Genomic DNA, 24407 nt, shown 5'->3' with positions numbered 1-24407 from the left:
CAACCACGGTTCCTCCCCTCTCCCCCGTTACCCAGCTCCAAACCCGAAACACTTCACCACGGCAACTTGGCATAATAGAATAATAATAACAATAATAATAATTATAACCACAACATTAATAATAATAATACAATTAGAAGAAGGGAGATACAACGCCGAACACCTCCATCGGTCGATTCTCTTTCCTGGGCCCGGCTTCCAGGTCACCCCGGGAGCCACCGGCGGTGACGGAATGGGCTCTCGGGCGGACAGGGCCCTCCCAAGTCCCGACGGGTCCGTGGCGGTGGGGGGGGGAGAGGATGGCCACCTCATCATCATCATCATCATCATCAATCGTATTTATTGAGCGCTTACTGTGTGCAGAGCACTGGACTAAGCGCTCGGGAAGTACAAATTGGCAACATATAGAGACAGTCCCTGCCCAACAGTGGGCTCACAGTCTAAAAGGGGGAGACAGGGAACAAAACCAAACGTACTAACAAAACGGGAGCAAGCGGGGTCCACCTCTGCCTCGCTACTTTAAGATAGAAGGAAGTACCTAAAAAGGAAGAACGCTCAACCCGGAGAGAAATGGGTGGTGGGTTTTTTTATTTTTTGGCCGTCGTTGTTGTTTCGTTTCTTCAATAACCTCCGTTCGCCTTTTGAAGGATTAGAAACGGACAAACAAAAAAAACCCCACCGGTGGAACCGGCGTCGCCAGATGATCCGTCCACCCGGCCGGAACCCTCGGCCTCCTCTCCAAGCCGAAGCTTCCCGATTACGGGACGCTCGGTTGGCGAGACGGGAATTACCGGCACACAGACTCATGTAGACACACAGACACACACACACACACGCACACCTCTTTCCATCTGCTTGATCTTTGGCAACAAGATCCTCATTCTGGTCGTGAACGGGGCCGGGGGAGGCCTAATGGGGCCACCGGTCCGCGTGGAGGCAGGGGAGGCCGCGGTCACGCTGGACGGGCCCCTCCGCCGGTCGGGGGGCCGGGGGAAGGGGGCAGGAAGATCATCCGCACGTGCTAACGCATTTTTATTGCAAGAGAGAAAAATACAGTAGACGGAACGGTCAGCGCAGCCGCTTTCTTATGCTGTGCGGGAAGAGGCGGGGAGGTCGGCGAGGTCACCGCGGGGCCCGGCGGACGCGTCCGGCGCTGAGGGCGTCTCGGAGGAAGGGGGCTGGCTGGTGGGGGGCTCGTGGGCGGATGGGGGGGGTGGGGTGGTGGTCCTGGGGGGTCTCAGGCCGCCTGGTCCAGCGCCCTGAGCAAGTCGCTGCCCTGCAGGAGGGTGGAACTGCCCGGGACGGGGACGTTGACTTCACAGTCATAGCGGGTCAATTCGGGTAACAGATACGGCTCCAGTGACGGCCCCAGGAGACGGCTGGTCATCCCTGGAACCGGATGGAACCGGACAGGGGGGCGGTCAGCAAAGAGGCCGTCCCCCCGGCGCCCCCGCTTCCACCCAGCCTCGCGGCCCTTTTTTTACAATTAATCAATCAATCGTATTTATTGAGCGCTTACTGTGTGCAGAGCACTGGACTAAGCGCTGGGGCAACATATAGAGACGGTCCCTACCCAACAGTGGGCTCACCGTCTAAAAATGGCATTTATTAAGCGCTCACTATGTGCAAAGCACTGTTCCGAGAAGCAGCGTGGCTCGGTGGAAAGAGCCCGGGCTTTGGAGTCAGAGGTCACGGGTTCAAATCCCGGCTCCGCCACTCGTCAGCTGGGTGACTTTGGGCAAGTCACTTCACTTCTCTGGGCCTCAGTTCCCTCATCTGGAAAATGGGGATTAACACTGGGAGCCCCGCGGGGGACAACCTGATCACCTTGTAAATTCCCCAGCGCTTAGAACAGTGCTCTGCACATAGTAAGTGCTTAATAAATGCCATTATTATTATTATTCTAAGCGCTGGGGAGGTGACAAGGTGCTCAGGTTGTCCCGAGGGGCTCCCAGTCTTCATCCCCGTTTTACAGATGAGGCCACTGAGGCCCAGAGAAGTGAAGTGACTTGCCCAAAGTCACCCAGCTGACAAGTGGCGGAGCCGGGATTTGAACCCCTGACCTCTGACTCCAAAGCCCGGGCTCTTTCCATTGAGCCACGCTGCTTCTCCAATATAATTGCCCTTATTCGTAATAATAATAATAATAGCGTGGCTCGGTGGAAAGAGCACAGGCTTGGGAGTCAGAGGTCACGGGTAGGTGCCGACTTGTACTTCCCAAGCGCTTAGTACAGTGCTCTGCACGCAGTAAGCGCTCAATAAATACGAGTGAATGAATGAACAAATGAAATCCCGGCTCTGCCACTTGTCAGCTGTGTGACTCCGGGCAAGTCACTTCACTTTTCTGGGCCTCAGTTCCCTCATCTGTAAAATGGGGATGAAGACTGTGAACCCCTCCGGGGGACAACCTGATCACCTTGAAACCTCTCCAGCGCTTAGAACAGTGCTTTGCACATAGTAAGCGCTTAATAAATGCCATCCTTATTATTATGATACTTGACAAGCGCTTAGTACATGCCAAGCAGTGGGTTAGATACAAGTTAATCAGGTGGGACAAGGTCCCTGTTCCCCATGGGGCTCACACTCTTAATCCCCATTTTATATTTGAGGTAACTGAGGTCCAGAGAAGTGAAGTGATTTGCCCAAGGTCACGCAGCAGAAACGTGGCAGAGCCAGGACTAGAACCCAGGTCCTTCCAACTCCCAGGCCTGGGCTCTAGTCACGCTGCTTCTTAGGTACAGATCTGCCATTTATTAATAATAATAATGGCATTTATTAAGCGCTTACTATGTGCAAAGCACTGTTCTAAGCGCTGGGGAGGTTACAAGGTGATCGGGTTGTCCCGGATCTGCCATTTATTAATAATAATAATGGCATTTATTAAGCGCTTACTATGTGCAAAGCACTGTTCGAAGCGCTGGGGAGGTTACAAGGTGATCGGGTTGTCCCACATGGGGCTCACAGTCTTTATCCCCATTTTCCAGATGAGGTCACTGAGGCCCAGAGAAGTGAAGTGACTTGCCCAAAGTCACACAGCTGACAATCGGCAGAGCCGGGATTTGAACCCATGACCTCTGACTCCAAAGCCTGGGCTCTTTCCACTGAACCACTATGTTTTTATTCAGGGCTGTGTCCCTCTCAAGAATGTAAACTCGTTGTGGGCAGAGTATATGTCGGTTTCTTGTTCTATTGTATTCTCCCAAGCACTTAGTACAGTGCTCTGCACATGGTAAGCGCTCAATACATACGATTGAATGAATGAATGCAGCTTAGAGAAGCAGCTTGGCTCAGGGGAAAGAGCCCGGGCTTTGGAGTCAGAGGTCATGGGTTCAAATCCCGACTCTGCCAACTGTCAGCTGTGTAACTTTGGGCAAGTCACTTAACTTCTCTGTACCTCAGTTCCCTCATCTGTAAAATGGGGATTAAGACTGTGAGTCCCCAGTGGGACAACCTGATCACCCTGTAACCTCCCCAGCGCTTAGAACAGTGCTTTGCACATAGTAAGCGCTTAATAAATGCCATCATTATTGTTATTATTTTGGGTTCAAATCCCGGCTCCGCCACTTGTCAGCTGTGTGACTTTGGGCAGGTCACTTCACTTCTCTGGGCCTCAGTTCCTCATCTGGAAAATGGGGATGAAGACTGTGAGCCCCCCGTGTGACAACTTGATCACCTTGTAACCTCCCCAGCGCTTAGAACGGTGCTTTGCACATAGTAAGCGCTTAGTAAATGTCATTATTATTATTATTATTATGGGTTCAAATCCCGGCCCCGCCACTTGTCAGCTGTGTGACTTTGGGCAAGTCACTTCTCTTCTCTGGGCCTCAGTTCCCTCATCTGGAAAATGGGGATGAAGACTGGGAGCCCCCCGTGGGCCACCTTGATTACCTTGTAACCTCCCCAGCGCTTAGAATGGTGCTTTGCACATAGTAAGCGCTTCATAAATGCCGTCATTATTATTATTATGGGTTCAAATCCCGGCTCCGCCACTTGTCAGCTGTGTGACTTTGGGCAGGTCACTTCGCTTCTCTGGGCCTCGGTTCCCTCATCTGGAAAATGGGGATGAAGACTGTGAGCCCCCCGTGGGCCACCTTGATTACCTTGTAACCTCCCCAGCGCTTAGAACGGTGCTTTGCATATAGCAAGCACTTAATAAATGCCGTCATTATTATTATTATTATTATTATTTTTATTATGGGTTCAAATCCCAGCTCCGCCACTTGTCAGCTGTGTGACTTTGGGCAAGTCACTTCACTTCTCTGGGCCTCAGTTCCCTCATCTGGAAACCTGTATATATGTATATATGGTTGTACATATTTATTACTCTATTTATTTATTTATTTATTTATTTATTTTACTTGTACATTTCTATCCTATTTATTTTATTTTGTTGGTATGTTTGGTTCTGTTCTCTGTCTCCCCCTTTTAGACTGTGAGCCCACTGTTGGGTAGGGACCGTCTCTACGTGTTGCCAATTTGTACTTCCCAAGCGCTTAGTACAGTGCTCTGCACATAGTAAGCGCTCAATAAATACGATTGATTGATTGATTGATTGATTGAAAACGGGGATGAAGATTGTGAGCCCCCCGCGGGACAACCTGATCACCTTGGAACCTCCCCAGCGCTTTTAGGACGGTGCTTTGCACATAGTAAGCGCTTCATACGTGATATTACTATTATTATTAATGCAAGCAAGGCCTGACGGTTCGCTCCCAGGGGACTGCCTCAGCGGGCTCGTCTGTCAAATGGGCAGAAGATCCCCCGCTCTCCTTCCCCATCAAATGGCCCGCGCCAGGGGGACAGGGACTGTATGAGGCCCGACGGGCCTGACTCAGTGGGCACAGGGTGAGCGCGTGTCGCCCCTCACCTGACATTTTGCGGGCGGGCGGCAGGCCGCAGTCCTGGTAGCGCCAGCGGTAGAAAGCCGGGGGGCCGGGCGCTCTTGGGGGGTCTCCGGGGGAGGGCGGCGGCGGCGGGGGCACACCAGGCAGGGCCGGCGGCTTCTGCCTCGGTTGGCCCAGGGGTTGGGGCGGACCCAGGCCCCTCAAGGCCTCACGGATAAAGTCGTCTGGAAGGGAAGAGCGAGGGTGTGAGGACGCCCACTTCGGTTCCCGGCTGGCCAGGCCCAACGCTGGAGCGGAGCATTTCCTAATGATGATGATGATGATGATGGTATTTGTCAAGCGCTTACTATGTGCACAGCACTGCTCTAAGCGCTGGGGGGGATCAGGTTGTCCCACGTGGGGCTCACAGTCAATCAATTGTATTTATTGAGCGCTGACTGTGTGCAGAGCACTGGACTAATAATAATAATAATAATGATGATGGCATTTGTCAAGCGCTTGCTATGTGCAAAGCACTGCTCTAAGCGCTGGGGAGATCAGGTTGTCCCACGTGGGGCTCACAGTTAATCAATCAATCAATCAGTCAATCAATCGTATTTATTGAGCCCTTACTGGTGCAGAGCACTGGACTAATAATAATAATGATGATGGCATTTGTTAAGCACTTACTATGTGCACAGCACTGCTCTAAGCCCTGGGGGGATCAGGTTGTCCCACGTGGGGCTCACAGTCAATCAATCAATCAATCAATCAATCATATTTACTGAGCGCTTACTGTGTGCAGAACACTGGACTGATAATAATAACGATGATGGCATTTGTTAAGCGCTTACTACATGCAAAGCACTGTTCTAAGCACTGGGGGGGATCAGGTTGTCCCACGTGGGGCTCACAGTCAATCAATCAATCAATCAATCAATCGTATTTATTGAGCGCTTACCGTGTGCAGAGCACTGGACTAATAATAATAATAATAATGATGATGATGATGGCATTTGTTAAGCGCTTACTACGTGCACAGCACTGTTCTAAGCGCTGGGGGGATCAGGTTGTCCCAAGTGGGGCTCACAGTCAATCAATCAATCATCAATCAATCAATCGTATTTATTGAGCACTGACTGTGTGCAGAGCACTGGACTAATAATAATAATAATAATAATAATGATAATGATGATGATGGCATTTGTTAAGAGCTTACTACGTGCAAAGCACTGTTCTAAGTGCTGGGGGGATACGAGGTGATCAGGTGGTCCCACGTGGGGCTCACAGTCTTCATCCCCATTTTCCAGATGAGGGAACTGGGGCTCAGAGAAGTGAAGTGCCTTGCCCAAGGTCACACAGCAGGCACGTGGCGGAGCCGGGATTCGAACCCATGACCTCTGACTCCATTCATTCATTCATTCGATCATATTTATTGAGCGCCCACGGCACGCAGAGCACTGCACCAAGCGCTTGGGAAGTCCAAGTTGGCAACATCTAGAGACGGTCCCTACCCAACAGCGGGCTCACAGTCTAGAAGGGGGAGACAGACATCGAAACAAAACGTATTAACAAAATAAAGTCAATAGAATGGATATGTACAAGTAAAATAAATCAATAAATAGAGTAATAAATACGAACAAACATATATACATCTATACAGGTGCTGTGGGGAAGGGAAGGAGGTAAGGCGGGGGGGATGGAGAGGGGGGCGAGGGGGAGAGGAAGGAGGGCACTCAGTCTGGGAAGGCCTCCAGCAGTCTTCATGTATATATGTTTGAATGTATTTATTACTCTATTTATTTATTTTACTTATAATAATAATAATGATGGCATTTATTAAGCGCTTACTATGTGCAAAGCACTGTACTAAGCGCTGGGGAGGTTACAAGGTGATCAGGTTGTCCCACGGGGGGGGCTCACAGTCTCAATCCCCACTCCACAGATGCGGCAACCGAGGCCCAGAGAAGTGAAGTGACTTGCCCAAAGTCAAACAGCTGACATTTGGCGGAGCCGGGATTTGTACGTATTTGTTCTATTTATTTTCTTTTGTTAATATGTTTTGTTGTCCGTCCTCCCCTTCTAGACTGTGAGCCCGCCGTTGGGTAGGAACCGGCTCTATATGTTGCCAACTTGGACTTCCCAAGCGCTTAGTACAGTGCTCTGCACACAGTAAGTGCTCAATAAATACGATTGAATGAATGAATGAATGAATCCCCATTTTACAGATGAGGGAACCGAGGCCCAGAGAAGTTAAGCGACTTAATAATAGTTTTAATAATTTTGGTATTTGTCAAGCGCTTACTATGTGCATAGCACTGTTCTAAGCGCTGGGGGGAATCAGGTTGTCCCACGTGGGGCTCACAGTCTTCATCCCCATTTTACAGATGAGGGAACTGAGGCCCAGAGAAGTTAAGCGACTTAATAATAGTTTTAATAATTGTGGTATTTGTCAAGCGCTTACTATGTGCAAAGCACTGTTCTAAGTGCTGGGGGGATCAGGTTGTCCCACGGGGGGCTCACAGTCTTCAGCCCCATTTTACAGATGAGGTAACTGAGGCACAGAGAAGTGAAGTGACTTAATGATGGCTTTTATTGAGCGCTTACTATATGCAAAGCACTGTTCCAAGCGCTGGGGAGGTTACAAGGTGATCAGGTTGTCCCACGTGGGGCTCACAGTCTTAATCCCCATTTTACAGATGAGGGAACTGAGGCCCAGAGAAGTTAAGCGACTTAATAATAGTTTTAATAATTTTGGTATTTGTCAAGCGCTTACGACGTGCAAAGCACTCTCCTAAGCGCTGGGGGAGAGACAAGGTAATCAGGTTGTCCCCCGGGGGGCTCACAGTCTTAATCCCCATTTTCCAGATGCGGAAACCGAGGCCCAGAGAAATGAAGTGACTCTCCCAAAGCACCCAGCTGACAGTTGGTGGAGCCGGGATTTGAACCCCCGACCTCTGACTCCAAAGCCCGGGCTGCTTAGAGAAGCAGCGTGGCTCAGTGGAAAGAGCATGGGCTTTGGAGTCGGAGGTCAGGGGTTCGAATCCTGGCTCCGCCACATGTCTGCCGTGTGACCTTGGGCGAGTCACTTCACTTCTCTGGGCCTCGGTTCCCTCATCTGGAAAATGGGGATGAAGACTGGGAGCTCCAGGTGGGACAACCTGATCACTTTGTATCCCCCCCCAGTGCTTTGCACATAGTAAGCGCTTAACAAATGCCATCATCATTATTATTATTTCCACCGAGCCCCGCTGCTTCTCATACGTACGTTTGCACGTATTTATGACTCTATTTATTGATTTATTTTGCTGGTACGTACCTATTCCATTTATTTTATTTCGTTACCACGTTCGGTTCCGTCGTCCGTCCCCCCCTCTAGACCGGGAGCCCGCCGTCGGGTAGGGACCGGCTCTAGACGTGGCCAACTTGGCCTTCCAAGTCCCGCACGCAGTAAGCGCTCAATAAGTACGATCGATGGATTGACGGATTGATTCTCACGGGGGGCGTGAGGACTCACCGCGGCGGACCCCCAGGTTGGGGGGCTTTTCGGGGAGCAGGGGACAGCCTTCCCCTTTGAGGCTCCTCATCCTTTTCCACATCAGATGGGAAGGCCCTCCGCCGCCTCCGCCGCCGCCGCCGCCGCCGTCTGGAGCCGTCCCCTGGGGAGAACGGGCCACCCTGGGGTCAGGCGTCCTCACCATCACCCTGCCGGGTGTAGAGGACGCCCCTTCCGCCACCCCAGAGACCCCCCAAAACCAACTCACCCCTCCGGGCAGCCCGCGGGACGGGTCCCCTCGGTCCAGTTGCCGCTTCAGTCGCAGTTTGTCGGACAGGGTGAGCAGGGACCTGCGCAGGGCAGAGGGGGCAGAGGTCACCGGCTCCGCGTGGGACAACAGATTCTTCTTCTAGAAGAATCCATCATCATCATCAATCGCATTTATTGAGCGCTTACTATGTGCAGAGCACTGCACTAAGCGCTTGGGAAGTACAAATTGGCACCATCTAGAGACAGTCCCTACCCAACAGCGGGCTCACAGTCTCGAAGGGGGAGACGGACGACGAAACCAAACACGTTAACAAAATAAAATAAATGGAATAGGTACGTACAAGCAAAATAAATTAATAAATAGAGTCATAAATACGTCCAAACATACGTATGAGAAGCAGCGGGGCTCAGTGGAAGGAGCCCGGGCTTTGGAGTCATGGGTCATGAGTTCAAATCCCGGCTCCGCCACCTGTCAGCTGGGTGACTTGGGGGCGAGTCACTTCCCTCATCTGGGAAATGGGGATTAAGTCTGTGAGCCCACGTGGGACAACTTGATTACCTGGTATCTACCCCAGCAAGTCACTTCACTGCTCTAGGCCTCAGTTCCCTCATCTGGAAAATGGGGATGAAGACTGTCAGCCCACCGGGGGACAACCTGATCCCCGTGTAATAATAATAATACTAATAATAATAATAATAATAATGAGGGCATTTATTAAGCACTTACTATGTGCAAAGCACTGTTCTAAGCACTGGGGAGGTTACTAGGTGATCAGGTTGTCCCACGGGGGGCTCACAGTCTTCGTCCCCATTTTACAGATGAGGGAACTGAGGCCCAGAGAAGTATAGTGACTTACCCAAAGTCACACAGCTGACAAGTGGCGGAGCTGGGATTCGAACCCATGACCTCTGACTCCAAAGCCCAGGCTCTTTCCACTGAGCCACGCTGCTTCTCCAACCACCCCGCCACTTAGAACAGTGCTTTGCACATAGTAAGCGCTTAACAAATACCATCATTATTATCATTATCAGAGAAGCTGCGTGGCTCAGTGGAAAGAGCCCGGGCTTTGGAGTCAGAGGTCATGAGTTCAAATCCCGGCTCCGCCACTTGTCAGCTGTGTGACTTTGGGCAAGTCACCTCCCTCATCTGGAAAATGGGGATTAAGTCTGTGAGCCCCACGTGGGACAACTTGATTACCTTGTATCTACCCCAGCGCTTAGAACAGTGCTTTGCACATAGTAAATGCTTAATAAATGCCATTATCATTATTATTACTTCACTTCTCTGTGCCTCAGTTACCTTATCTGTAAAATGGGGATTAAGACTGTGAGCCCCAAGAGGGACAACCTGATCATCTTGTAACCTTCCCAGCACTTAGAACAGTGCTTTGCGCATAGTAAGCGCTTAATAAATGTCATTATTATCATTATTATTACTTCACTTCTCTGTGCCTCAGTTACCTCATCTGTAAAATGGGAATTAAGACTGTGAGCCCCAAGAGGGACAACCTGATCATCTTGTAACCTCCCCAGCGCTTAGAACAGTGCTTTGCACATAGTAAGCGCTTCATAAATGCCATCATTGTCATTATTATTACTTCACTTCTCTGTGCCTCAGTTACCTCATCTGTAAAATGGGAATTAAGACTGTGAGCCCCAAGAGGGACAACCTGATCATCTGGTAACCTCCCCAGCGCTTAGAACAGAGCTTTGCACATAGTAAGCGCTTAATAAATGCTATTATTATTATTATTATTATTATTTTATTATTATCGGGACGTTCACCGGCTGATGACGGTGGCGGGCGGGCCAGGGGAATAACATATTCTTACCCCCTTCTAATAAGTAATAATAACAATAATGACAGCATTTGTTGAGCGCTTACTATTTGCCAGGAACCGTTCTAAGAGCTGGGGTGGATATATCCCAGTCAGGTCGGACACAGTCCCTGTCCCACATGGGGCTCACAGTCTTAATCCCCATTTTCCAGATGAGGTAACTGAGGCCCAGAGAATAATAATAATAATAAAAATGGTATTTATTAAGCGCTTACTACGTGCAAAGCACTGTTCTAAGCGCTGAGGATTACAAGGTGATCAGATTGTCCCACGAGGGGCTCACAGTCTTCATCCCATTTTCCAGATGAGGTCACTGAGGCCCAGAGAAGTGAAGCGACTTGCCCAAAGTCACCCAGCTGACAACTGGCGGAGCCGGGATTTGAACCCACGACCTCTGACTCCAAAGCCCGGGCTCTTTCCCCTGAGCCAGGCCGCTTCTCTAAGAGCTTGGGAAAGTACAACGATAAACAGTGGCAGTTCCTGCTCACAACGAGCTCACAGTCTGGCGGGCGGGGGGAAGACAGACATCAATCAATCAATCAATCGTATTTATTGAGCGCTTACTGTGTGCAGAGCACTGGACTAAGCGCTTGGGAAGTACAAGTCAGCAACACATAGAGACAGTCCCTACCCAACAGCGGGCTCACAGTCTAGAAGACATCAATAATAATAGTAATGATGGCATTTATTACGCGCTCACTATGTGGAAAGCGCTGTTCTAAGCGCTGGGGAGGTTCCAAGGTGATCAGGTTGTCCCACGGGGGGCTCCCAGTCTTCATCCCCATTTTACAGATGAGGGAACTGAGGCCCAGAGAAGTGACTTGCCCGACTGGCGGAGCCGGGATTTGACCCCATGACCTCTGACTCCAGAGCCCGTCCTTTTTCCTCTTTCCACTGAGCCACGCTGCTTCTTTTTAGACTGTGAGCCCACTGTTGGGTAGGGACTCTCTCTAGATGTTGCCAACTTGGACTTCCCAAGCGCTTAGTCCAGTGCTCTGCACACAGTAAGCGCTCAATAAATACGATTGATGATGATGATGATGATGTTGCCAACTTGTACTTCCCAAGCGCTTAGTCCAATGCTCTGCACACAGTAAGCGCTCAATAAATACGATTGATGATGATGATGATGATGTTGCCAACTTGGACTTCCCAAGCGCTTAGTCCAATGCTCTGCACACAGTAAGCGCTCAATAAATACGATTGATGATGATGATGATGTTGCCAACTTGGACTTCCCAAGCACTTAGTCCAGTGCTCTGCACACAGTAAGCGCTCAATAAATATGATTGATTGATTGATTGATTGATAGGGACCATCTCTCTATGTTGCCAACTTGGACTTCCCAAGTGCTTAGTCCAGCGCTCTGCACACAGTAAGCACTCGATAAATACGATTGATAGATTGATAGGGACCGTCTCTATATGTTGCCAACTTGGACTTCCCAAGCGCTTAGTCCAGCGCTCTGCACACAGTAAGCGCTCGATAAATATGATTGATTGATTGATTGATAGGGACCGTCTCTAGATGTTACCAACTTGTACTTCCCAAGTGCTTAGTCCAGCGCTCTGCACACAGTAAGCGCTCGATAAATACGATCGATTGACTGATTGATAGGGACCGTCTCTAGATGTTACCAACTTGGACTTCCCAAGTGCTTAGTCCGGCGCTCTGCACACAGTAAGTGCTTGATAAATACGATTGATTGATTGATTGATTGATTCTCGAATGAACAGACGTCAGCCCCACCACCGGGCCGCCTGCCCCGCGCTCACCTGTCCTTGTAGAGGGGCAGGCCGGGGGAAGGCCGCGGTGGGCCGGAGGACGGCCCCCGGCCCAGGGGGTCGGCGCGGGGGTCGGGCCCGGCCCACTTCACGGGCGGGTACCCTAACGGGGGGTCCGGCGGCCACTGGGTGTTGGAGCGGCCCCCCATCGAAGACAGCGGGGGGCTGGCGTGCGTGTAGTAGGGCGGCAGGGCCGCCCGGGACCCGCACTCGAAGTACAGGGAGGCCAAGGGCCGGTGGCTCCCGGAGCCCGGCTTCTTGGCGGCCGCTTGCAGGCCGAACTTCTCGGGGGCAGCGGGGGCCAGGGGCTGGAAGAGGCTGGTCACGGTGTTGAGGCCGTCCTGGGCCGCCTGGGCACACTCCAGAAGCGGGGCGTCCTCCGGGCAGATGGGGCTCAGCTGGAAGTCCTCGCCATCCATGGGAATGTAGGGAGCCAGCGTCTCCAGGTCCAGCTCGTTGAAGTCCGTCTGCGGGGAGAGACGGGGGTGGCGGGCCAAGGGGAAGCCCGGGTGAGCTCCGCCGCCTGCCTGCCGAGTGTCCTTGGCCAAGTCACTTACCTCCCCTGAGCCCTTCCAGGATCCACTACCCGGTGTCCCTCCCCCTTAGGCAGAAACTGCTCACCCTGGGCTTCCAGGCTGTCCATCCATCCCCTCGCCCCCTCCTACCTCACCTCCCTTCTGTCCTTCTCCAGCCCAGCCCGCACCCTCCGCTCCTCCGCCGCTGATCTCCTCACCGTTAGGCCTCGTTCTCGCCTGTCCCGCCATCGACCCCCGGCCCACGTCCTCCCCCCAGGCCTGGAATGCCCCCAATCCCTCCGCCCATCCGCCAAGCTCGCTCTCTTCCTCCCTTCAAGGCCCTACTGAGAGCTCACCTCCTCCAGGAGGCCTTCCCACACTCAGCCCCTTCCTTCCTCTCCCCCTCGTCCCCCTCTCCACCCCCCCATCTTACCTCCTTCCCTTCCCCACAGCACCTGTATATATGTATATATGTTTGTACACATTTATTACTCTATTTTACTTGTACATATCTATTCTATTTATTTTATTTTGTTAGTATGTTTGGTTTTGTTCTGTCTCCCCCTTTTAGACTGTGAGCCCACTGTTGGGTAGAGACTGTCTCTAGATGTTGCCAACTTGGACTTCCCAAGCGCTTAGTACAGTGCTCTGCACACAATAAGCGCTCAATAAATACGATTGATTGATTGATTGATTGATTAGACCCGCCGCGGGCAGGATCGCCATCCCGCCTGGTTGTCTCGTAGCTGCTCCACGGTAAGGAGGGACAGGAGCCGCGGCCTTTCCCGGAAGCAGAAACTCGGAAAGAGCCCGGGCTTTGGAGTCCGAGGTCGTGGGTTCAAATCCTGGCTCTGCCAGCTGTCAGCTGTGTGACTTTGGGCAAGTCACTTCGCTTCTCTGGGCCTCGGTTCCCTCATCTGGAAAATGGGGATGAAAACCGCGAGCCCTCCGTGGGACAACCTGATCACCTTGTAACCTCCCCAGCGCTTAGAACAGTGCTCTGCACGTAGTAAGCGCTTAACAAATACCATCGTCATCATCATCGAACTCGGGGGCCGTCCGGGGTGGGGGGATCCGGCCCTCAGAGCTGCAGGGACTGGCAGGATGTTGGGTGGTCCCGAGGGCCGGCTCGGTGCTCTGCACACAGTGGACTGGAAGCTCGTGGAGGGCCGGGCCGGGTCTGCCAATCAGTGGACACTCCCAGGCGCTCAATACAGTGACGATGATTCATTCACTCAGTCAATCGTATTTATTGAGCGCTTACTGTGTGCAGAGCACTGGACTAAGCGCTTGGGAAGTCCAAGTTGGCAACATATAGAGACGGTCCCTACCCAACAGCGGGCTCACAGTCTAGAAGGAGGAGACGGACAACGAAACAAAACATATTAACAAAATAAAATAAATAGAATAAATACGTACAAATAAAATAGGGTAATAAATCCATACAAACATACATACAGATAATAATGATGGTATTTGTTAAGCGCATACTATGTGTCTTGCTGCACACAGAACGTGCTGAACGGACGCCCCATTGGTTGCTGGGAATGGGCCACGGTAATAATAATAATAATAATGATGGCATTTATTAAGCGCTTACGATGTGCAAAGCACTGTTCTAAGCGCTGGGGAGGTTGCAAGGTGATCAGGTTGTCCCACGGGGGGCTCACAGTCTTCATCTTTAGAGAAGCAGCGTGGCTCAGTAGGAAGAGCACGGGCTTTGGAGTCAGAGGTCACGGGTTCGAGTCCCGGCTCTGCCACACGTCTGCTGTGTGACCTCGGGCAAGTCACTTAACTTCTCGGAGCCTCAGTTCCCTCATCTGTAAAATGGGGATGATGACTGTGAGCCCCACGTGGGACAACCTGATCACCTTGTATCCCCCCCCAGCGCATAAAACAGCGCTTTGCACATAGTAAGCGCTTAACTTTAGACTGTGAGCCCACTGTTGGGTAGGGACTGTCTCTATGTGTTGCCAATTTGTACTTCCCAAGCGCTTAGTACAGTGCTCTGCACATAGTAAGCGCTCAATAAATACGATTGATTGATTGATTGATTAACAAATGCCATCATTATTTCTTCTTCTTATTATTATTCATGCCCATTTTCCAGATGAGGTCACCGAGGCCCAGAGAAGCGAAGTCACCCAGCCGACAGTCGGCGGAGCCGGGATTTGAACCCACGACCTCTGACTCCAAAGCCCGGGCTCTCTCCACTGAGCCACGCCGCTCCTCTAGCCGGGGCCGTCTGGTCCTCGTGGCCCCGGGACGGGGAATCGGACGAGGGTCGGGCGTCCGTAGAATCAATCGATCGATCAATCGTATTTATTGAGCGCCTACTGTGGGCAGAGCACTGAACTAAGCGCTTGGGAAGTACAAGTTGGCAACATAGAGAGACAGTCCCTACCCAACAGCGGGCTCGCAGTCTAGAAGAAGGGACAGACGCGGAGCCTGCCCTCGTGGGGGGTCCCGTCGGAGAGGGGAAGTGGGGTGAGCTCCCCCGGAGGGATGGGGGACGGAGGACTAGTAGTAGCCCCCGGGCTTCGGCCCTCACCTGCGTGTTGCACTGACTCTTGGACTCGGTGTCCATAGCGAACAGCTTCTCGATCACCTCGATCTTCAGCTCTTCGCCCAGCGCGCTGTAGTAGTCTCCCGGGCTGCTGGGCTGCGGACAGAGCGTCGATCGTATTTATTGAGCGCTTCCGGGGTGCAGAGCGATCAATCGATCAATCCATCGTATTTATTGAGCGCTTCCTGTGCGCAGAGCACCGGACTAAGCGCTTGGGAAGTCCAAGTTGGCAACAAATAGAGACGGTCCCTACCCCACAGTGGGCTCACAGTCTAAAACGGGGAGACGGAGAACAAAACCAAACATGCTAACAAAATAAAATAAATAGAATAGATATGGACAAGTAAAATAAATAATAAATAAATAGAGTAATAAATCTGTACAAACATATTTAGCACCGGCCTGAGCGCTTGGGAAAGTACAATACAACAAGGAACGGAGACATTCCCTGCCCACAACGAGCTTACAGTCTCGGAGCGGGCCCTTCTAAATCCGTCAATCGAGGGAATTTATAATAATGATGGCATTTATTAAGCGCTTACTAGGCGCAAAGCACTGTTCTAAGCGCTGGGGAGGTGACCAGGTGATCAGGTTGTCCCACAGGGGGCCCACAGTCTTCATCCCCATTTTACAGATGAGGGAACTGAGGCACAGAGAAGCTAAGTGACTTGCCGCACAGCACTGTACTGAACGCTCGGGAGGACACAATCGAGTGAGCAGATTGGGTCCCCGCCATCGAGGAGCTTCCACTCTACCATGTGCAGAGCACTGTACTGGGCGCTTGGGAGCGTCCGCTACTTGGAAGACATGGCCCCTGCTCCCGATGAGCTACTAGTATATTGTATGCGGAGGGAACGAATAATAATAATATGATGGCATTTATTAAGTGCTTACTATGTGCAAAGCACTGTACTAAGCGCTGAATAATTTTGGTATTTGTTAAGCGCTTACTATGTGCCAAGCACTGTTCTAAGCACTGGGGGAGATACAGGGCGATCAGGTTGCCCCACATGGGGCTCACAGTCTTAAACCCCATTTTCCAGATGAGGGAACTGAGGCCCAGAGAAGTGAAGTGACATGGCCAAAGTCACACGGCTGACACGTGGCAGAGTCGGGATTCGAACCCATGATCTCTGACTCCCAAGCCCGCGCTCTTTCCACTGAGCCACGCTGGAAAGGGAAGCAGCATGGCCTAATGGATACAGCCTAGGACTGGAAGTCAGAAGGCCCTGGGTTCTAATCCCGGCTCGGCCACTCGTCTGCTGCGGGACCTTGGGCAAGTCACTTCACTTCTCTGCGCCTCAGTTCCTTCATCTGTAAAATGGGGATGACGACTGTGAGCCCCACGTGGGACAACCTGATTAGCTTGTATCTACCCCAGCGCTTAGAACAGTGCTTGGCACATAGTAAGCACTTAACAAATACTATCATCATTATTATTATTACCCCAGTACTTGGAACAGTGCTTGGCACATAGTAAGCGCTTAACAAATACCAACATTATTATTATTATTGTCCGATTCATTCATTCATTCAATCATATTTATTGAGCGCTTACTGTGTGCAGAGCACTGGACTAAGCGCTTGGGAAGTCCAAGTTGGCAACAGACAGAGACGGTCCCTACCCAACAGCGGGCTCACAGTCTAGAAATACGTGTGACCTCGAGCAAGTCACTTCCCTTCGCCGGGTCTCAGTTCTCTCTCCTCCAAAATGGGAGTCCATTCATTCATTCAATCGTATTTATTGAGCGCTTAATGTGTGTGGAGCACTGGACTAAGCGCTTGGGAAGTCCAAGTTGGCAACAGATAGAGACGGTCCCTACCCAACAGCGGGCTCACAGTCTAGAAATGTGTGACTTCGAGCAAGTCACTTCCCTTCGCCGGGTCTCAGTTCTCTCTCCTCCAATCAATCAATCGTATTTAATCAATCAATCGTATTTATTGAGCGCTTACTGTGTGCAGAGCACTGTACTAAGCGCTTGGGAAGTAGAAGTTGGCAACACATAGAGACGGTCCCTACCCAACAGTGGGCTCACAGTCTAGAAGGGGAGCCTAGAAGGGGAGCCCACTGTTGGGTAGGGACCGTCTCTATATGTTGCCAATTTGTACTTCCCAAGCGCCTAGTACAGTGCTCTGCACATAGTAAGCGCTCAATAAATACGATTGATGATGATGATGATGATGATGACCCTCCAAAATGGGTGTTAAGCTCCATGCGGGACAGAGACTGTGTCCAGCCTGATTAGCTTGCCAAGGCTTAGCGTTTGACACATAGTATGCGCTGAACAAATACCACCATTATTATCATCATTACTGTGCTGAGCGCCTGGGAGCGTCCGCCATTTGGCAGACCCGGCCGGGCCCGCTGAGAGCTTCCAGTCTACTGCGCGCAGAGCAGTCGGGATGTCAATGTCGGGTTGACATCCCGTCATTCCCTGTCGCTCTGAGAGCTGGATCCCCCAACCCCTGGAGTTTTTGTTCCCGGGAAAGGCCGCGATTCCTGTTCCTCCTTACCGTGGAGCAGCTGCTGGAGCTGTTGGCACTGGGGGTGGTGTTCCCGGGGGCTACTTGGGGCACCGTGAAGGCGGGCAGGCTGCCCGGCTCGCCCTGGCTCCGCTGGCTCTGCCCCGCGTCCAGGGACCACTGCTTGCCCGCGCGGGGCAGGATGGCTTGGCCGTAGTGGGGCGAGTCCTCAAACTTCGGGTTCCCTGTCAGGGTGGGAACGATCAATCAATCAATCAATCGTATTTATTGAGCGCTTACTGTGTGCAGAGCGCTTGGGAAGCGCTTCTAGACTGTGAGCCCGCTGTTGGGTAGGGACCGTCTCTAGATGTTGTCACCTTGCTTAGTCCAGTGCTCTGCACACAGTAAGCGCTCAATAAATATGCCCCCTCTTCTCCCCCTCGTCCCCCTCTCCATCCCCCCATCTTACCTCCTTCCCTTCCCCACAGCACCTGTATATATGTATATATGTTTGTACATATTTATTACTCTATTTATTTATTTATTTTACCTGTACATATCTATTCTATTTATTTTATTTTGTTAGTATGTTTGGTTTTGTTCTCTGTCTCCCCCTTTTAGACTGTGAGCCCACTGTTGGGTAGGGGCCGTCTCTATCTGTTGCCAACTTGGACTTCCCAAGCACTTAGTACAGTGCTCTGCACAATAAGCACTCAATAAATACGATTGATTGATTGATTGATTGATTGATTGGGAAGTCCAAGTTGGCAACATCTAGAGACAGCCCCTACCCAACAGCGGGCTCACAGTCTAGAAGGGGGAGACAGAGAACAAAACCGAACATATTAACAAAATAAAATAAATAGAATAGATACGTACAAGTAAAATAGAGTAATAAATATGTACAATAGAGTAATAAATATCATCAATCATATTTACTGAGCGCTTACTGTGTGCAGAGCACTGTACTAAGCGCTTGCATAAATATGTACAAGTATAAATATGTATAAATATGTATATGTATATAAATATGTATATGTATATAAATATGTATAATATAAATATGTATAAAAAATAAAAGGCGCTTGTATAAATATGTGCAAGTAAAATAAATAGAGTAATAAATAAGTACAATAGAGTAATACATATGTACAAACATATACCAAACAGGTGTGGGGGGGCGGGCGGTCACCTCGCCGATGCTCCCCCGCCTCCACAGACGGAAGGCTCCCAGTTTCTGCGGAAAACCTAGGCCTCTCCAACGGTTAACGCGGGCTTGCGGATAATAATGGTGGGATTTATTAAGCGCTTACTACGTGCCAAGCACTGTTCTAAGCGCTGGGGAGGTTACAAGGCGATCAAGTTGTCCCACGGGGGGCTCCCAGTCCTCATCCCCGTTTTCCAGATGAGGTCACTGAGGCCCAGAGAAGTGAAGTGACTTGCCCGAAGTCACCCAGCTGACAACTGGTGGAGCGGGGATTCGAACCCCTGACCTCTGACTCCAAAGCCCGGGCTCTTTCCACTGAGCCACGCTACTTCTCACGCGCCCTTCGGCAGGCCACTCCGGCCCGACGGCCGCGGGTCGGACTCCGGGTTCCGGGCACCGTACGAAGCCGGCCCACAACGGGTTTACGGTCTAGGGATCCCCGCTCCGCCCTCGGCCCGCCGGGCGACCAGGGGTCGGGGATTTTGGGGCCATCCCTGGGCCTCGGTTTCCTCAGAGAAGACAATCTGGGGATGGGGCTCGGGAAGGAGAAGCATCTCCGGGAGAGCGCTCGGCCCAGGGACGACGGCAGACTGGAGGACCAGTGGCATCCCCCGGTCCCCGGGCGAGGCCGGACGGGTGGGGGGCATGGGCATGGGCACTGACCGAAGTCCAGGGAGATGATGGCGTCTCCCGGGGTGGGGGCCAGTTGCGCCAACTCCTCCGGCTCCTCCTTCAGCTTGGAGAAGAGGAAGTTGCTGGGGTCGGTGGCGCCGGCCTCGCCGTCGAAGAGGGAGCTCGTGGCTAGCAGGTGGGGCTTGAACAGCGACTCGGTCTGGTCCATGGAGAACACCACGTCGTTCTTCTGGATCTCACTGGGCGGGACGAGGCGACCCTGAGAACCGCGGCCCTTCCGGGGGGTCCTGGGCCCCCGGGGGCGCTGGGTTGGGAGGCTTGGGGTCTGGGTTCTAGGTTCCCGGGACTCCGTCTGGGTACCAGACTCCAGAAACTCTGGGCTCTCAGGTTTCGGGTTCTCCAGGGACTCCGGGTTCTAGGCCCCTTCCCCTCCCCACAGCACCTGTAGCTATCAATCAATCAATCAATCGTATTTATTGAGCGCTTCCTGTGTGCAGAGCACTGGACTAAGCGCTTGGGAAGTCTAAATTAGAACCCAAAGCCCCAAACCTTACAACTCAGAGTCCCCGGAGCCTTTTCATTCATTTAATCGTATTTATTGAGCGCTTACTGTATGCAGAGCACTGGACTAAGCGCTTGGGAAGTCCAAGTTGGCAACATACAGAGACGGTCCCTACCCAGCAACGGGCTCCCAGTCTAGAAGGGGGAGACAGACAACAAAACAAAACACGCGGACGGGTGTCAAGTCGTCAGAACAGATAGAATTAAAGCTAGATTCATTCATTCAGTCGTATTGATTGAGCGCTTACTGTGTGCACAGCACTGGACTAAGCGCTTGGGAAGTCCAAGTTGGCAACATTTAGAGGCGGTCCCTACCCAATGACGGGCTCAGAGTCTAGGAAAGGGAGACAGACGACAAAACAAAACACGCGGACGGGTGTCAAGTCGTCAGAACAGATAGAATTAAAGCTAGATTCATTAATTCAGTCGTATTGATTGAGCGCTTACTGTGTGCAGAGCACTGGACTAAGCGCTTGGGAAGTCCAAGTTGGCAACATATAGAGACGGTCCCTACCCAATGACGGGCTCAGAGTCTAGGAAAGGGAGACAGACGACAAAACAAAACACGCGGACGGGTGTCAAGTCGTCAGAACAGATAGAATTAAAGCGAGAGTCATTCATTCAGTCGTATTTATTGAGCGCTTACTGTGTGCAGAGCACTGGGCTAAGCGCTTGGGAAGTCCAAGTTGGCAACATATAGAGGCGGTCCCTACCCAATGACGGGCTCAGAGTCTAGGAAAGGGAGACAGACGACAAAACAAAACACGTGGACGGGTGTCAAGTCGTCAGAACAGATAGGATTAAAGCTAGAGTCATTCATTCATTCATTCAATCGTATTTATTGAGTGCTTACTGTGTGCAGAGCACTGGACTAAGCGTTTGGGAAGTACAAGTTGGCAACCTGTAGAGACAGTCCCTACCCAACAGTGGGCTCACAGTCTAAAAGGGGGAGACGGAGAACAAAACCAAACATACTAACAAAATAAAATAAATAGAATAGATATGTACAAGTAAAATAAATAAATAAATAGAGTAATAAATATGTACAAACATATATACATATATACAGGTGCTGTATGTTTGTACAGATTTATTCCTCTATTCATTTTACTTGTCCATATGTACTATTCTATTTATTTTGCTAACAATGTGCATCTAGCTTTAATTCTATTTGTTCTGACGGCTTGACACCTGTCCACATGTTTTGTTTTGTTGTCCGTCTCCCCCTTCTAGACTGTGAGCCCATCGCTGGGTAGGGACCGTCTCTATCTGTTGCCAACTTGTACTGCCCAAGCGCTTAGTACAGTGCTCTGCACACAGTAAGCGCTCAATAAATACAACTGAATGAATGAATGAATCTAGCTTTAATTCTATCTGTTCTGACGACTTGACACCCGTCCACATGTTTTGTTTTGCTGTCTGTCTCCCTTTTCAAGACTCTGAGCCCGTTGTTGGGTAGGGACCGTCTCTAAATGTTGCCAACTTGTACTTCCCAAGCGCTTAGTACAGTGCTCTGCACACAGTAAGCACTCAATAAATACAACTGAATGAATGAATGAATCTAGTTTTAATTCTATCTGTTCTTTCGACTTGACACCTGTCCACATGTTTTGTCTTGTTGTCTGTCTCCCTTTTCTAGACTCTGAGCCCGTTGTTGGGTAGGGACCGTCTCTATATGTTGCCAACTTGGACTTCCTAAGCGCTTAGTACAGTGCTCTGCATACAGTAAGCGCTCAATAAATACAACTGAATGAATGAATGAATCTAGTTTTAATTCTATCTGTTCTGACGACTTGACACCCGTCCACGTGTTTTGTTTCGTTGTCTGTCTCCCTCTTCTAGACTCTGAACCTGTTGTTGGTAGGGACCGTCTCTAGATGTTGCCAACTTGGACTTCCCAAGCACTTAGTACAGTGCTCTGCACACAGTAAGCGCTCAATAAATGCAACTGAATGAGTGAATGAATGAATCTAGCTTTAATTCTATCTGTTCTGACGACTTGACACCCGTCCACATGTTTTGTTTTGTTGTCTGTCTCCCTTTTCTAGACTCTGAGCCCGTTGTAGGGTAGGGACCGTCTCTATATGTTGCCAACTTGTACTTCCCAAGCGCTTAATACAGTGCTCTGCACACAGTAAGCGCTCAGTAAATACAACTGAATGAATGAATGAATGAATCTAGCTTTAATTCTACCTGTTCTGACAACTTGACACCCGTCCACGTGTTTCGTTTTGTTGTCTGTCTCCCTTTTCTAGACTCTGAGCCCGTTGTTGGGTAGGGACCGTCTCTATATGTTGCCAACTTGGACGTCCCAAGCGCTTAGTCCAGTGCTCTGCACGCAGTAAGTGCTCAATAAATACGATTGAATGAATGAATGAATGAATCTAGCTTTAATTCTATCTGTTCTGACGACTTGACACCCGTCCACATGTTTTGTTTTGCTGTCTGTCTCCCTTTTCTAGACTCTGAGCCCGCTGCTGGGTAGGGACCGTCTCTAAATGTTGCCAACTTGGACATCCCAAGCGCTTAGTACAGTGCTCTGCACACAGTAAGCGCTCAATAAATACGATTGAATGAATGAATGAATCTAGCTTTAATTCTATCTGTTCTGACGACTTGACACCCATCCATGTGTTTTGTTTTGTTGTCTGTCTCCCTTTTCTTGTACTTCCCAAGCGCTTAGTCCAGTGCTCTGCACACAGTAAGCGCTCAATAAATATGATTAAATTAATGAAAAAGCTCCGGGGACTCTGAGTTGTAAGGTTTGGGGCTTTGGGTTCTAATTTAGGCTCCACACGCTCTGGGTTTTTAGATTTCTTCGCTCTGCGTCCTAGGTCCCATGAGCTCTGCGTTATAAGGTGCTACACTCTTTGGGCCCTAGGTTCTCGGGCTCTGGGTTCGAGGCTCCATGGGATCTGGGTTCTAGGTTTGTTTTAATGGTATTTAAGCACTCCTGGTGTGCCAGTGCCGTATTAAGCGCTGGGGAAGTTCCAAACTAATCAGGTTGGATACAGGCCAAGTCCCGCGTGGAGCTCTAGACTTAACCCCCTTCTTGCGGATGAGGGAACTGAGGCCCAGAGAAGTGAAGTAACTTGCCCAAGGTCACACAGCAGACAAGTGGCAGAACCAGGATTAGAGGCAGCGTGGCTCAGTGGGAAGAGCCCGGGCTCAGGAGTCAGAGGTCGTGGGTTCAAATCCTGGCTCTGCCAATTGTCAGCTGCGGGACTTTGGGCAAGTCACTTCACTTCTCTGCAGCGTGGCTCAGTGGAAAGAACCCGGGCTTTGGTGTCAGGGGCTGTGGGTTCAAATCCCTGCTCCGCCACTTGTCAGCTGGGTGACTTTGGGCAAGTCACTTCACTTCTCCGGGCCTCAGTTCCCTCATCTGGAAAATGGGGATGAAGACTGTGAGCCCCTCGTGGGACAACCTGATTACCTTGTTTAGAACAGCGCTTTGTACATAGTAAGCGCTTAACAAATACCAACATTATTATTATTATTTTTCTCTGGGCCTCAGTTCCCTCATCTGTCAAACGGGGATTAAGACTGTGAGCCCCACATGGGTCAACCTGATCGCCTTGTATCCTCCCCAGCGCTTAGAACAGTGCTTTGCACATAGTAAGCGCTTAACAAATACCAACATTATTATTATTATTATTCTCTGGGCCTCAGTTCCCTCATCTGTCAAACGGGGATTAAGACTGTGAGCCCCACATGGGACAACCTGATCGCCTTGTATCCTCCCCAGCGCTTAGAACAGTGCTTTGCACATAGTAAGCGCTTAATAAATGCCATCGTTATTATTATTCTTCTTCTCTGGGCCTCAGTTCCCTCATCTGTCAAACGGGGATTAAGACTGTGAGCCCCACATGGGACAACCTGATCGCCTTGTATCCTCCCCAGCGCTCAGAACAGCGCTTTGCACATAGTAAGTGCTTAACAAATACCAACATTATTATTATTATTATTCTCTGGGCCTCAGTTCCCTCCTCTGTCAAATGTTGCCAATTTGTACTTCCCAAGCACTTAGCACAGTGCTCCGCATGTAGTAAGCGCTCAATAAATACGATTGATGATGATGGGGATGAAGATTGTGAGCCCCCCCGTGGGACAACCTGATGGCCTTGTATCCTCCCCAGCGCTTACAACAGTGCTTTGCACGTAGTAAGCGCTTAGCAAATACCAACGTTGTTTTTATTAGTATTATTTTATCTAAGTTCCGGGCCCAGGTTCCAGCCAATACGCCACGCCGTG

At 50.6% G+C, this 24407-nt stretch overlaps 1 protein-coding gene across 2 annotated transcripts in view; it reads right to left on the bottom strand.

Moving 5' to 3' along the window:
• Positions 1-1015: 1015 nt before the first annotated feature.
• The window catches only part of EPAS1 (endothelial PAS domain protein 1), a 143599-nt gene continuing 120207 nt past the window's right edge, over positions 1016-24407 (bottom strand). For both annotated transcript variants that reach the window (XM_038751467.1, XM_038751468.1), the window contains exons 9-16: positions 19626-19834; positions 17807-18000; positions 15278-15388; positions 12203-12678; positions 8588-8669; positions 8341-8482; positions 4868-5068; positions 1016-1389 (exon numbers count right to left, since the gene is read on the bottom strand). In XM_038751467.1, the coding sequence (XP_038607395.1) occupies positions 1238-1389; positions 4868-5068; positions 8341-8482; positions 8588-8669; positions 12203-12678; positions 15278-15388; positions 17807-18000; positions 19626-19834 (1567 nt within the window). In that variant the 3' untranslated portion in view covers positions 1016-1237. The remainder of the gene's footprint in view (positions 1390-4867; positions 5069-8340; positions 8483-8587; positions 8670-12202; positions 12679-15277; positions 15389-17806; positions 18001-19625; positions 19835-24407) is intronic.

The sequence above is a fragment of the Tachyglossus aculeatus genome, chromosome 9, assembly GCF_015852505.1.
Source record: "Tachyglossus aculeatus isolate mTacAcu1 chromosome 9, mTacAcu1.pri, whole genome shotgun sequence".
In the NCBI taxonomy this organism is placed as follows: Eukaryota; Metazoa; Chordata; class Mammalia; order Monotremata; family Tachyglossidae; genus Tachyglossus; species Tachyglossus aculeatus.
The sequence above is the reverse complement of the archived record's forward strand: the minus strand, read 5'-3'. Positions and strand labels throughout refer to the sequence as shown.